Source organism: Salmo trutta, chromosome 29, assembly GCF_901001165.1.
Source record: "Salmo trutta chromosome 29, fSalTru1.1, whole genome shotgun sequence".
NCBI lineage: Eukaryota > Metazoa > Chordata > Actinopteri > Salmoniformes > Salmonidae > Salmo > Salmo trutta.
The window spans coordinates 2848752-2862968 of record NC_042985.1 but is presented as its reverse complement, the minus strand read 5'-3'; the positions used below and the strand labels follow the sequence as shown (position 1 = coordinate 2862968).

The 14217-nt window shown below is 50.3% G+C and overlaps 1 protein-coding gene across 1 annotated transcript in view; it reads left to right on the top strand.

Annotated features, from left to right (window-relative positions):
- LOC115166766 (liprin-alpha-1-like) overlaps nt 1-14217 on the top strand; it is a gene marked incomplete at its 5' end in the record, with an annotated part of 51600 nt that overhangs the window by 20930 nt on the left and 16453 nt on the right. The window contains 4 exon segments of the mRNA XM_029720544.1: nt 5184-5213; nt 9992-10116; nt 11456-11634; nt 11873-11966. Of these exon segments, the coding sequence (XP_029576404.1) occupies nt 5184-5213; nt 9992-10116; nt 11456-11634; nt 11873-11966 (428 nt within the window).

Genomic DNA, 14217 nt, shown 5'->3' with positions numbered 1-14217 from the left:
ACAGTAGAGTGATGTAGTAATGCAGGTGGTGGTAGGGGGGAGACAGTAGAGTGATGTAGTAAGCAGGGTGGTGGTAGAGGGCAGTAGAGTGATGTAGTAATGCAGGGTGGTTGTAGGGGGAGACAGTAGAGTGATGTAGTAATGCAGGGTGGTGGTAGGGGGAGACAGTAGAGTGATTAGTAATGCAGGGTGGTGGTAGGGGGAGACAGTAGAGTGATGTAGTAATGCATGGTGGTGGTAGGGGGGAGACAGTAGAGTGATGTAGTAATGCAGGGTGGTGGTAGAGGGGAGACAGTAGAGTGATGTAGTAATGCAGGGTGGTTGTAGGGGGGAGACAGTAGAGTGATGTAGTAATGCAGGGTGGTGGTAGGGGAGACAGTAGAGTGATGTAGTAATGCAGGGTGGTGGTAGGGTGGAGACCGTAGAGTGATGTAGTAATGCAGGGTGGTGGTAGGGGGAGACAGTAGAGTGATGTAGTAATGCATGGTGGTGGTAGGGGGGAGACAGTAGAGTGATGTAGTAATGCATGGTGGTGGTAGGGGGGAGACAGTAGAGTGATGTAGTAATGCAGGGTGGTGGTAGAGGGGGGACAGTAGAGTGATGTAGTAATACAGGGTGGTGGTAGAGGGGGGACTGTAGAGTGATGTAGTAATGCAGGGTGGTGGTAGGGGGGGGACAGTAGAGTGATGTAGTAATACAGGGTGGTGGTAGGGGGAGACAGTAGAGTGATGTGGTTGTAGGGGGAGACAGACAGTAGAGTGATGTAGTAATGCAGGGTGGTGGTAGGGGGGAGACAGTAGAGTGACGTAGTAATGCAGGGTGGTGGTAGGGGGAGACAGTAGAGTGATGTAGTAATGCAGGGTGGTGGTAGGGGGAGACAGTAGAGTGATGTAGTAATGCAGGGTGGTGGTAGGGGGAGACAGTAGAGTGATGTAGTAATGCAGGGTGGTGGTAGGGGGAGACAGTAGAGTGATGTAGTAATGCAGGGTGGTGGTAGGGTGGAGACCGTAGAGTGATGTAGTAATGCAGGGTGGTGGTAGGGGGAGACAGTAGAGTGATGTAGTAATGCAGGGTGGTGGTAGGGGGAGACAGTAGAGTGATGTAGTAATGCAGGGTGGTGGTAGGGTGGAGGACGGTAGAGTGATGTAGTAATGCAGGGTGGTGGTAGAGGGAGACAGTAGAGTGATGTAGTAATGCAGGGTGGTGGTAGGGTGGAGACAGTAGAGTGATGTAGTAATGCAGGGTGGTGGTAGGGGGAGACAGTAGAGTGATGTAGTAATGCAGGGTGGTTGTAGGGGGAGACAGTAGAGTGATGTATTAATGCAGGGTAGTGGTAGGGGAGACAGTAGAGTGATGTAGTAATGCGGGTGGTGGTAGGGGAGACAGACAGTAGAGTGATGTAGTAATGCAGGGTGGGTAGGGGGAGACAGACAGTAGAGTGGATGTAGTAATGCAGGGTGGTGGTAGGGGGGAGACAGACAGTAGAGTGATGTAGTAATGCAGGGTGGTGGTAGGGGGAGACAGACAGTAGAGTGATGTAGTAATGCAGGGTGGTGGTAGGGGGGAGACAGTAGAGTGATGTAGTAATGCAGGGTGGTGGTAGGGGGGAGACAGTAGAGTGATGTAGTAATGCAGGGTGGGGGTAGAGGGAGACAGTAGAGTGATGTAGTAATGCATGGTGGTGGTAGGGGGGAGACAGTAGAGTGATGTTAGTAATGCATGTTTGGGTGGTAGGGGGGGAGACAGTAGAGTGATGTAGTAATGCAGGGTGGTGGTAGAGGGGGGACAGTAGAGTGATGTAGTAATACAGGGTGGTGGTAGAGGGGGGACAGTAGAGTGATGTAGTAATACAGGGTGGTGGTAGGGTGGAGACAGTAGAGTGATGTAGTAATGCAGGGTGGTGGTAGGGGGGGACAGTAGAGTGATGTAGTAATGCAGGGTGGTGGTAGGGGGAGACAGTAGAGTGATGTAGTAATACAGGGTGGTGGTAGAGGGGGGACTGTAGAGTGATGTAGTAATGCAGGGTGGTGGTAGGGGGGGACAGTAGAGTGATGTAGTAATACAGGGTGGTGGTAGGGGGAGACAGTAGAGTGATGTGGTTGTAGGGGGAGACAGACAGTAGAGTGATGTAGTAATGCAGGGTGGTGGTAGGGGGGAGACAGTAGAGTGATGTAGTAATGCAGGGTGGTGGTAGGGGGAGACAGTAGAGTGATGTAGTAATGCAGGGTGGTGGTAGGGGGAGACAGTAGAGTGATGTAGTAATGCAGGGTGGTTGTAGGGGGGAGACAGTAGAGTGATGTAGTAATGCAGGGTGGTGGTAGGGGGAGACAGTAGAGTGATGTAGTAATGCAGGGTGGTGGTAGGGTGGAGACCGTAGAGTGATGTAGTAATGCAGGGTGGTGGTAGGGGGAGACAGTAGAGTGATGTAGTAATGCATGGTGGTGGTAGGGGGGAGACAGTAGAGTGATGTAGTAATGCATGGTGGTGGTAGGGGGGAGACAGTAGAGTGATGTAGTAATGCAGGGTGGTGGTAGAGGGGGGACAGTAGAGTGATGTAGTAATACAGGGTGGTGGTAGAGGGGGGACTGTAGAGTGATGTAGTAATGCAGGGTGGTGGTAGGGGGGGGACAGTAGAGTGATGTAGTAATACAGGGTGGTGGTAGGGGGAGACAGTAGAGTGATGTGGTTGTAGGGGGAGACAGACAGTAGAGTGATGTAGTAATGCAGGGTGGTGGTAGGGGGGAGACAGTAGAGTGACGTAGTAATGCAGGGTGGTGGTAGGGGGAGACAGTAGAGTGATGTAGTAATGCAGGGTGGTGGTAGGGGGAGACAGTAGAGTGATGTAGTAATGCAGGGTGGTGGTAGGGGGAGACAGTAGAGTGATGTAGTAATGCAGGGTGGTGGTAGGGGGAGACAGTAGAGTGATGTAGTAATGCAGGGTGGTGGTAGGGTGGAGACCGTAGAGTGATGTAGTAATGCAGGGTGGTGGTAGGGGGAGACAGTAGAGTGATGTAGTAATGCAGGGTGGTGGTAGGGGGAGACAGTAGAGTGATGTAGTAATGCAGGGTGGTGGTAGGGTGGAGACCGTAGAGTGATGTAGTAATGCAGGGTGGTGGTAGAGGGAGACAGTAGAGTGATGTAGTAATGCAGGGTGGTGGTAGGGTGGAGACAGTAGAGTGATGTAGTAATGCAGGGTGGTGGTAGGGGGAGACAGTAGAGTGATGTAGTAATGCAGGGTGGTTGTAGGGGGGAGACAGTAGAGTGATGTATTAATGCAGGGTAGTGGTAGGGGGAGACAGTAGAGTGATGTAGTAATGCAGGGTGGTGGTAGGGGGAGACAGACAGTAGAGTGATGTAGTAATGCAGGGTGGTGGTAGGGGGAGACAGACAGTAGAGTGATGTAGTAATGCAGGGTGGTGGTAGGGGGGAGACAGACAGTAGAGTGATGTAGTAATGCAGGGTGGTGGTAGGGGGAGACAGACAGTAGAGTGATGTAGTAATGCAGGGTGGTGGTAGGGGGAGACAGTAGAGTGATGTAGTAATGCAGGGTGGTGGTAGGGGGAGACAGACAGTAGAGTGATGTAGTAATGCAGGGTGGTGGTAGGGGGAGACAGACAGTAGAGTGATGTAGTAATGCAGGGTGGTGGTAGGGGGAGACAGTAGAGTGATGTAGTAATGCAGGGTGGTGGTAGGGGGGGACAGTAGAGTGATGTAGTAATACAGGGTGGTGGTAGAGGGGGGACAGTAGAGTGATGTAGTAATACAGGGTGGTGGTAGGGGTGGAGACAGTAGAGTGATGTAGTAATGCAGGGTGGTGGTAGGGGGGGACAGTAGAGTGATGTAGTAATGCAGGGTAGGGTGGTGGTAGAGGGGAGACAGTAGAGTGATGTAGTAATGCAGGGTGGTGTTAGGGGGAGACATTAGAGTGATGTAGTAATGCAGGGTAGGGTGGTGGTAGAGGGGAGACAGTAGAGTGATGTAGTAATGCAGGGTGGTGGTAGGGGGGAGACAGTAGAGTGATGTAGTAATGCAGGGTGGTGGTAGAGGGGAGACAGTAGAGTGATGTAGTAATGCAGGGTAGGGTGGTGGTAGACGGGAGACAGTAGAGTGATGTAGTAATGCAGGGTGGTGGTAGAGGGGGAGACAGACAGTAGAGTGATGTAGTAATGCAGGGTGGAGACAGTAGAGTGATGTAGTAATGCAGGGTGGTGGTAGAGGGGAGACAGTAGAGTGATGTAGTAATGCAGGGTAGGGTGGTGGTAGAGGGGAGACAGTAGAGTGATGTAGTAATGCAGGGTGGTGGTAGGGGGAGACAGTAGAGTTATGTAGTAATGCAGGGTGGTGGTAGGGTGGAGACAGTAGAGTGATGTAGTAATGCAGGGTGGTGGTAGGGGGGAGACAGTAGAGTGATGTAGTAATGCAGGGTGGTGGTAGAGGGAGACAGTAGAGTGATGTAGCAATGCAGGGTGGTGGTAGAGGGGGAGACAGTAGAGTGATGTAGTAATGCAGGGTGGTGGTAGGGTGGAGACAGTAGAGTGATGTAGTAATGCAGGGTGGTGGTAGGGGGGAGACAGTAGAGTGATGTAGTAATGCAGGGTGGTGGTAGAGGGAGACAGTAGAGTGATGTAGCAATGCAGGGTGGTGGTAGAGGGGGAGACAGTAGAGTGATGTAGTAATGCAGGGGTGGTGGTAGGGGGAGACAGTAGAGTGATGTAGTAATGCAGGGTGGTGGTAGGGGGAGACAGTAGAGTGATGTAGTAATGCAGGGTGGTGGTAGAGGGAGACAGTAGAGTGATGTAGCAATGCAGGGTGGTGGTAGAGGGGGAGACAGTAGAGTGATGTAGTAATGCAGGGTGGTGGTAGGGGGAGACAGTAGAGTGATGTAGTAATGCAGGGTGGTGGTAATGGGGTGGACTGTGTGTGTAACATGGTCAACCTGATTTCCACAGTTTTGTCCTCAGGTGCATGTTGGACTCTACTTTTTCACTTAGTCTGTGTGTGAGTTTTTCTGTCTCTGTGTGTGACTGTGTGTGTGTGTCTCTCTCTTTGGAAGACACTTTTCCTCCACACACACCTTGTGGGGTGTGTAGTGTGTGTGTGTGCCTGTGCTGGGCTTTCTGTTCTGCTGGTAGTGTGTGTATCTAACGTCCTCTCTTCTCTCCTCCTCCGCTGCCATGCTTCAGCCTAGTGACCTGCGCAAGCACCGCAGGAAGGTAATCTAGAGACCACGCTAGTTACTGCTCTCTCTCTCTGGCCTCTACCCTGCCTGCCTGCCCCTTCCTGTCTGCCTGCCTGCCTGTCTGCCTGCACCTTCCCAACCATAACCTGTAGTTTAGACTCTACACCCCCTAAAATGTGACTTCCCAACCATACCTAGTTAGACTCTACCCCCTATTGACTTCCCACCATAACTGTATTTAGACTCTACACTATCCCCCTAAAAATGTGACTTCCCAACTCATAACCTGTAGTTAGACTCTACACCCCCTAAAATGTGATCTTGCCCAACCCTAACCTGTAGTTGTAGACTCTACACCCCCTAAAATGTGACTTCCCAACCATAACCTGTAGTTTAGACTCTACACCCCCCTAAAATGTGACTTCCCAACCATAACCTGTAGTTTAGACTCTACACCCCCTAAAATGTGACTTCCCAACCATAACCTGTAGTTTAGACTCTACACCCCCTAAAATGTGACTTCCCAACCATAACCTGTAGTTTAGACTCTACACCCCCTAAAATGTGACTTCCCAACCATAACCTGTAGTTTAGACTCTACACCCCCTAAAATGTGACTTCCCAACCATAACCTGTAGTTTAGACTCTACACCCCCTAAAATGTGACTTCCCAACCATAAACCTGTAGTTTAGACTCTACACCCCTAAAATGTGACTTCCCAACAATAACCTGTAGTTTAGACTCTACACCCCCTAAAATGTGACTTCCCAACCATAACCTGTAGTTTAGACTCTACACCCCCTAAAATGTGACCTTTCCAACCATAACCTGTAGTTTTAGACTCTACACCCCCCCTAAAAATGTGACTTCCCAACCATAACCTGTAGTTTAGACTCTACACCCCCTAAAATGTGACTTCCCAACCATAACCTGTAGTTTAGACTCTACACCCCCTAAAATGTGACTTCCAACCATAACCTGTAGTTTAGGACTCTTACACCCCCTAACAAGGTGACTTCCAACCATAACCTGTAGTTTAGACTCTACACCCCCACTTCTAAAATGTGACTTCCCAACCATAACCTGTAGTTTAGACTCTACACCCCCTAAAATGTGACTTCCACCATAACCTGTAGTTTAGGACTCTACACCCCCCTAAAATGTGACTTCCCCAACATAACCTGTAGTTTTACGACCTCTACAACCCCTAAAATGTGACTTCACAACATAACCTGTAGTTTAGACTCTACACCCCCCTAACATGTGACGTCCCAACCATAACCTGTAGTTTAGACTCTACACCCCCCTAAAATGTGACTTCCCAACCATAACCTGTAGTTTAGACTCTACACACCCCCTAAAATGTGACTTCCCAACCATAACCTGTAGTTAGACTCTACACCCCCCTAAAATGTGACTTCCAACCATAACCTGTAGTTTAGACTCTACAACCCCCCTAAAATGTGACTTCCCAACCATAACCTGTAGTTTAGACTCTACACCCCCTAAAATGTGACTTCCCAACCATAACCTGTAGTTTAGACTCTACACCCCCCTAAATTGTAACTTCCCAACCATAACCTGTAGTTTAGACTCTACACCCCCTAAAATGTGACTTCCCAACCATAACCTGTAGTTTAGACTCTACACCCCCTAAAATGTGACTTCCCAACCATAACCTGTAGTTTAGACTCTACACCCCCCCTATAATGTGACTCCCAACCAATAACCTGTAGTTTAGACTCTACACCCCCCTAAAATGTGACTTCCCAACCATAACCTGTAGTTTAGACTCTACACCCCCTAAAAGTGACTTCCCCAACCATAACCTGTAGTTTAGACTCTACACCCCCTAAAATTGGACTTCCCAACCATAACCTGTAGTTTAGACTCTACCTAAAATGTGACTTCTCCACCATAACCTGTAGTTTTAGAACTCTCACACCCCCTAAAATGTGACTTCCCAACCATAACCTGTAGTTTAGACTCTACACCCCCCTAAATGTGACTTCCCACCCATAACCTGTAGTGTTAGACTTACACCCCCTAAAATGTGACTTCCCAACCATAACCTGTAGTTTAGACTCTACACCCCCTAAAATGTGACTTCCCAACCATAACCGTAGTTTAGACTCTACACCCCCCTAAAATGTGACTTCCCAAACCATAACCTGTAGTTTGAGACTCTACCCCCCCCTAAAATGTGACTTCCCAACCATAACCTGTAGTTTAGACTCTACACCCCCCTAAAATGTGACTTCCCAACCATAACCTGTAGTTAGACTCTACCACCCCCTAAAATTGTGACTTCCCAACCATAACCTGTAGTTTAGACTCTACACCCCCCTAAAATGTGACTTCCCAACCATAACCTGTGTTTAGACTCTACACCCCCTAAAATGTGACTTCCCAACCATAACCTGTAGTTTAGACTCTACCCCCCCTAAATGTGACTTCCCAACCATACCTGTAGTTTTTAGACTCTACACCCCCCTAAAATGTGACTTCCCACCATAACCTGTAGTTTAGACTCTACAACCCCCCTAAAATGTGACTTCCCACCATAACCTGTATTTAGACTCTACACCCCCTAAAATGTGACTTCCCCAACCATAACCTGTAGTTTAGACTCTACACCCCCTAAAATGTGACTTCCCACCATAACCTGTAGTTTTAACTCTACAACCCCCTAAAATGTGACTTCCCAACCATAACCTGTAGTTTAGACTACACCCCCCTAAAATGTGACTTCCCAACCATAACCTGTAGTTTAGACTCTACCCCCCTAAAATGTGACTTCCCAACCATAACCTGTAGTTTAGACTCTACACCCCCTAAAATGTGACTTCCCAACCATAACCTGTAGTTTAGACTCTACACCCCCTAAAATGTGACTTCCCAACCATAACCTGTAGTTTAGATCTACACCCCCCTAAAATGTGACTTCCCAACCATAACCTGTAGTTTAGACTCTACACCCCCCTAAAATGTGACTTCCCAACCATAACCTGTAGTTTAGACTCTACACCCCCTAAAATGTGACTTCCCAACCATAACCTGTAGTTTAGACTCTACACCCCCTAAAATGTGACTTCCCAACCATAACCTGTAGTTAGACTCTACACCCCCTAAAATGTGACTTCCCAACCATAACCTTGTAGTTTAGACTCTACACCCCCTAAAATGTGACTTCCCAACCATAACCTGTAGTTTTAGACTCTACAACCCCCCTAAAATGTGACTTCCCAACCATAACCTGTAGGTTTAGACTCTACCACCCCCTAAAATGTGACTTCCCAACCATAACCCTGTAGTTTAGACTCTACACCCCCCCTAAAATGTGACTTCCCAACCATAACCTGTAGTTTAGACTCTACACCCCCTAAAATGTGACTTCCCAACCATAACCTGTAGTTTAGACTCTACACCCCCCTAAAATGTGACTTCCCAACCATAACCTGTAGTTTAGACTCTACACCCCCTAAAATGTGACTTCCCAACCATAACCTGTAGTTTAGACTCTACACCCCCCTAAAATGTGACTTCCCAACCATAACCTGTAGTTTAGACTCTACACCCCCCTAAAATGTGACTTCCCAACCATAACCTGTAGTTTAGACTCTACACCCCCCTAAAATGTGACTTCCCAACCATAACCTGTAGTTTAGACTCTACACCCCCTAAAATGTGACTTCCCAACCATAACCTGTAGTTTAGACTCTACACCCCCCTAAAATGTGACTTCCCAACCATAACCTGTAGTTTAGACTCTACACCCCCCTAAATGTGACTTCCCAACCATAACCTGTAGTTTAGACTCTACACCCCCCTAAAATGTGACTTCCCAACCATAACCTGTAGTTTAGACTCTACACCCCCCTAAAATGTGACTTCCCAACCATAACCTGTAGTTTAGACTCTACACCCCCTAAAATGTGACTTCCCAACCATAACCTGTAGTTTAGCCTACAACCCCCTAAAATGTGACTTCCCAACCATAACCAGTTAGACCTACAGAGACTCTACACCCCCCTAAAATGTGACTTCCCAACCATAACCTGTAGTTTAGACTCTACACCCCCTAAAATGTGACTTCCCAACCATAACCTGTAGTTTAGACTCTACACCCCCCAAAATGTGACTTCCCAACCATAACCTGTAGTTTAGACTCTACACCCCCTAAAATGTGACTTCCCAACCATAACCGTAGTTTAGACTCTACACCCCCCTAAAATGTGACTTCCCAACCATAACCTGTAGTTTAGACTCTACACCCCCTAAAATGTACTCCCAACCATAACCTGTAGTTTAGACTCTACACCCCCCTAAAATGTGACTTCCCAACCATAACCTGTAGTTTAGACTCTACACCCCCCTAAAATGTGACTTCCCAACCATAACCTTAGTTTAGACTCTACACCCCCCTAAAATGTGACTTCCCAACCATAACCTGTAGTTTAGACTCTACACCCCCCTAAAATGTGACTTCCCAACCATAACCTGTAGTTTAGACTCTACACCCCCTAGCTTACCTAACCTTCACTCTTTCCTTCAGTGTGTCCCTCCACACGTGTCTCACCTCTACACTTCCCAAACCCTGAGTGTCTTGAACATCCTGAAATGAACATGTCACAAAGCGAGGGGAGACTTATTTTCTTCTTTCTAGGTTGAAGAACTAGTCTGTCTTCTCCTCCGTCTTCCCCATCGACTCCATACAGAGAAGCAAGAGACGCTTTATAAAAGCTCTCCTCCTCTACCCCCTTTTCCTGTTAGAAGACAGTAACTGACTGAGTGTCCCCGTGTTGTTCTAGTCTGCCCAGGACGACAAGACCACAATCCAGTGTGAGACGTCCCCTCCCACCACACCGCGCTCCATGCGCCTGCACAAGGGGGCCAGCCACACTGCCAGCCATGAGGACATCAGAGACATCCGCAGGTAGGAAGCCCCTTTCTGCCTGACCAATATATCACTCTGTTTTCTACAATAGCCATGTTTCTCTCTCTCTCTCCTTCTGTCGTTCTCTTATCTGTCCGTTCATCCATCCCTTCATCCCTCTGTTTCTGATCTTTCAATGTATTTATCTATCCACATCTCTCTCCCTCGCTTTCTCTCTTTCTCCATCTCTCTCTGTATATCTCTTTATGCATTCATGCCCATCTCGCTCCCCCTTCTCTCTCTCGCTCCCCCTTCTCTCTCTCGCCCCCCCTTCTCTCTCTCGCTCCCCCTTCTCTCTCTCGCTCCCCCTTCTCTCTCTCGCTCCCCTTCTCTCTCTCGCTCCCCCTCTCTCCTCGCTCCCCCTTCTCTCTCTCCTCGCTCCCCCTTCTCTCTCTCGCTCCCCCTTCTCTCTCTCGCTCCCCCTTCTCTCTCTCGCTCCCCCTCCTCTCTCTCTCGCTCCCCTTCTCTCTCTCTCTCCCCCCCCTTCTCTCTCGCCCTCGCTCCCTCCCTCTCCTCTCTCCTCGCTCCCCCTTCTCTCTCTCGCTCCCCCCTTCTCTCTCTCGCTCCCCCTCTCTCTCTCGCTCCCCCCTTCTCTCTCGCTCCCCCTTCTCTCTCTCGCCCCCCCTTCTCTCTCTCCTCCCCCTTCTCTCTCTCGCCCCCCCTTCTCTCTCTCGCTCCCCCTTCTCTCTCTCGCTCCCCCTTCTCTCTCTCGCTCCCCCTTCTCTCTCTCGCTCCCCCTTCTCTCTCTCTCGCTCCCCCTTCTCTCTCTCGCTCCCCCCCCCCTTCTCTCTCTCGCTCCCCCTTCTCTCTCTCTCGCCCCCCCCTTCTCTCTCTCGCTCCCCCCTTCTCTCTCTCGCTCCCCTTCTCTCTCTCGCTCCCCTTCTCTCTCTCGCTCCCCCTTCTCTCTCTCTCTCCCCTTCTCTCTCTCGCTCCCCCTTCTCTCTCTCTCTCCCCCTTCTCTCTCTCGCCCCCCCTTCTCTCTCTCGCCCCCCCTTCTCTCTCTCGCTCCCCCTTCTCTCTCTCGCTCCCCCCTTCTCTCTCTCGCTCCCCCTTCTCCTCTCTCGCCGCTCCCCCTTCTCTCTCTCCGCTCCCCCTTCTCTCTCTCGCTCCCCCTTCTCTCTCTCGCTCCCCCTTCTCTCTCTCGCTCCCCTTCTCTCTCTCGCTCCCCCTTCTCTCTCTCGCCCCCCTTCTCTCTTCTCGTCCCCCTTCTCTCTCTCCCTCCCCCTCTCTTCTCTCTCGCTCCCCCTTCTCTCTCTCGCTCCCCCTTCTCTCTCTCGCTCCCCCTTCTCTCTCTCGCTCCCCCTTCTCTCTCTCGCCCCCCCTTCTCTCTCTGTCTCAGTATGACCACCCTACAGGACGGCCAGGGTAGTAACCCCAGCAGCAGTAACAGCAGTCAGGACTCTCTGAACAAGGCAGCCAAGAAGAAGAGCATCAAGTCCTCCATCGGGCGCCTCTTCGGCAAGAAGGAGAAGGGTCGGCCAGGCCCCCCAGGGAGCAAGGAGTCCCCTGGCAGCCAAGGTCAGTCCCCTGGCAGCCAAGGTCAGTCCCCTGGCAGCCAAGGTCAGTCCCCTGGCAGCCAAGGTCAGTCCCCTGGCAGCCAAGGTCAGTCCCCTGGCAGCCAAGGTCAGTCCCCCCCTCCCTAAAACATGCCTGCTGGGTCATGTTCATTAGGCAGCAAACAGAAGAAAACAAGCTGAAACAGGAAGGGACTACCTGCACTGACGTTAACCTCTGACCCTCCATCTGACCCTCACAGCTGGTACCCCTGAGGCAGAGACCTCTCCCCAGGATGCACTGGGGCTGGGAAAACTAGGCGGCCCCGCTGAGAAGAACAGGAAACTGCAGAAGAAGTAGGTGTTTCCACATCCTGTCACCGCTTGTCAGTGACGCAAAGTAGATACGTCAGTAGATACTACTGGAGTGGTAGCTAGACTGGTTCCTTCTAGTTAACAGTAGATAGACTGGAGTGGTAGCTAGACTGGTTCCTTCTAGTTAACAGTAGATACTACTGGAGTGGTAGCTAGACTGGTTCCTTCTAGTTAACAGTAGATAGACTGGAGTGGTAGCTAGACTGGTTCCTTCTAGTTAACAGTAGATACTACTGGAGTGGTAGCTAGACTGGTTCCTTCTAGTTAACAGTAGATGGTACTAGTGGTAGATAGACTGGTGTTTTCTGCTTCCTTCCAATAGATATGAATCTACTCGGTCAACAATAGATCTTGCTGTACTAGAGAGGTCAATCTAGCTCAGATAGGTCTGATTGATGGCTCCAGCCATGCTGCTGTTTATGCTTGTGTGTTCTATATGGCCGTTGTAGATCAGACCCCAGCACTGTAACAGCCCTGTGTTGCTCTATGCTCACCCTGCCGTGTAGCGTGCTGCCACCTGCTCTCGCACACACAGCCCCCTCACCATGCTGTCCCTCCCTGGGTCCTGGCCTCATGTCCCCTCTCCATGCTGTCCCTCCCTGGGTCCTGGCCTCATGTCCCCTCTCCATGCTGTCCCTCCCTGGGTCCTGGCCTCGTGTCCCTGCTCCATGCAGTCCCACCCTGGGTCCTGGCCTCATGCCCCATGCTGTCCCTCCCTGGCCTCATGCCCCATGCTGTCCCTCCCGGGCCTCATGCCCCATGCTGTCCCTCCCGGGCCTCATGCCCCATGCTGTCCCTCCCGGGCCTCATGCCCCATGCTGTCCCTCCCGGGCCTCATGCCCCATGCTGTCCCTCCCGGGCCTCATGCCCCATGCTGTCCCTCCCGGGCCTCATGCCCCATGCTGTCCCTCCCGGGCCTCATGCCCATGCTGTCCCTCCCGGGCCTCATGCCCCATGCTGTCCCTCCCGGGCCTCATGCCCCATGCTGTCCCTCCCGGGCCTCATGCCCCATGCTGTCCCTCCCGGGCCTCATGCCCCATGCTGTCCCTCCCGGGCCTCATACCCCATGCTGTCCCTCCCGGGCCTCATGCCCCATGCTGTCCCTCCCTGGCCTCATGCTCCATGCTGTCCCTCCCAGGGTCCTGGTCTCATACCCCCGCCCGTCCCGTCCACACAAACTCGATCTCCCAATTCACTGCATCTCCTCAGCCACACTGCCAGGGTGGGATTTTCTAAGGGCCAGTTTCCCGCACTCCTATTAATGAATGCTTGTTAGTCCAGGGGTGGACTCTATCTGTGTCTGGGAAACCAGCCCTATGCATTTGTACAGCTTCATGCTTCTAGTTCAGGTTGATATGATGCAGTGTGTCAGCCAGGCTTCCATTTCACATTCATTCATTTTTCTGAACTAATGTCCCCCTTTTTTCTTTAAGTAATCAAGGGGTGACTTGATCATAACTGTATAACTTTCAAATATGCATAAAGTAAGGCGGTTGAATTAGTTTTGTGTTTTGAAGCAAACATTTAATGACACCTTTGATAGATCTATGTTTGTTTGATACAGTTAAAGCTTGGTTCTCATTGGCCTTCGCCACCAGGAGTCCAAGCTTGGTTCTCATTGGTCATCGCCACCAGGAGTCCAAGCTTGGTTCTCATTGGCCATCGCCACCAGGAGCTCTCCTATGTCTAGTTAGGTTATTTTTAATTGGCTTCAGTTCTTTTTATTTAGCTGATTCTGACTCTTTTATTTCATCCCTCTCTCATTCCATCTGTAGTCCAAAGACAGGGTGAGTCATCTCCTCCATGTTGCTTGTTGCTTTGCGCTCTTTGCCTCCAAACAGTTGGCTTCATGCTGCCCTCACCAGCTCTCCTCAGACCTGATGTATTTTCCTCACTGCTATACCTTACAGTACCATCTCAACTAACAGGAATGTGTCTACCTGCCGTTTTTAGAAAGCTTTCTCTGAGCCTCTTCCGGTGTTAACTAAAGAACTAGGATCAACTTATCAGGGTTGGTGTCAAGTCCATTTGAATTCCAGTCAATTCAAACAGTAAACTCAATTCCAAAATGTCCTAATTTGAAAAGCATGGTAGAGAATTGGAATTTTCAGTGTACTTCCTGAATTCAAATGTAATTTTGTCACATTGCGTCGTAAACATGAGACTAACAGGTGTAGTCTAAGAACCGTGGAAGTTGACACTGAGTCAGTCTTGCCAGGTTTTAGTTCTGATC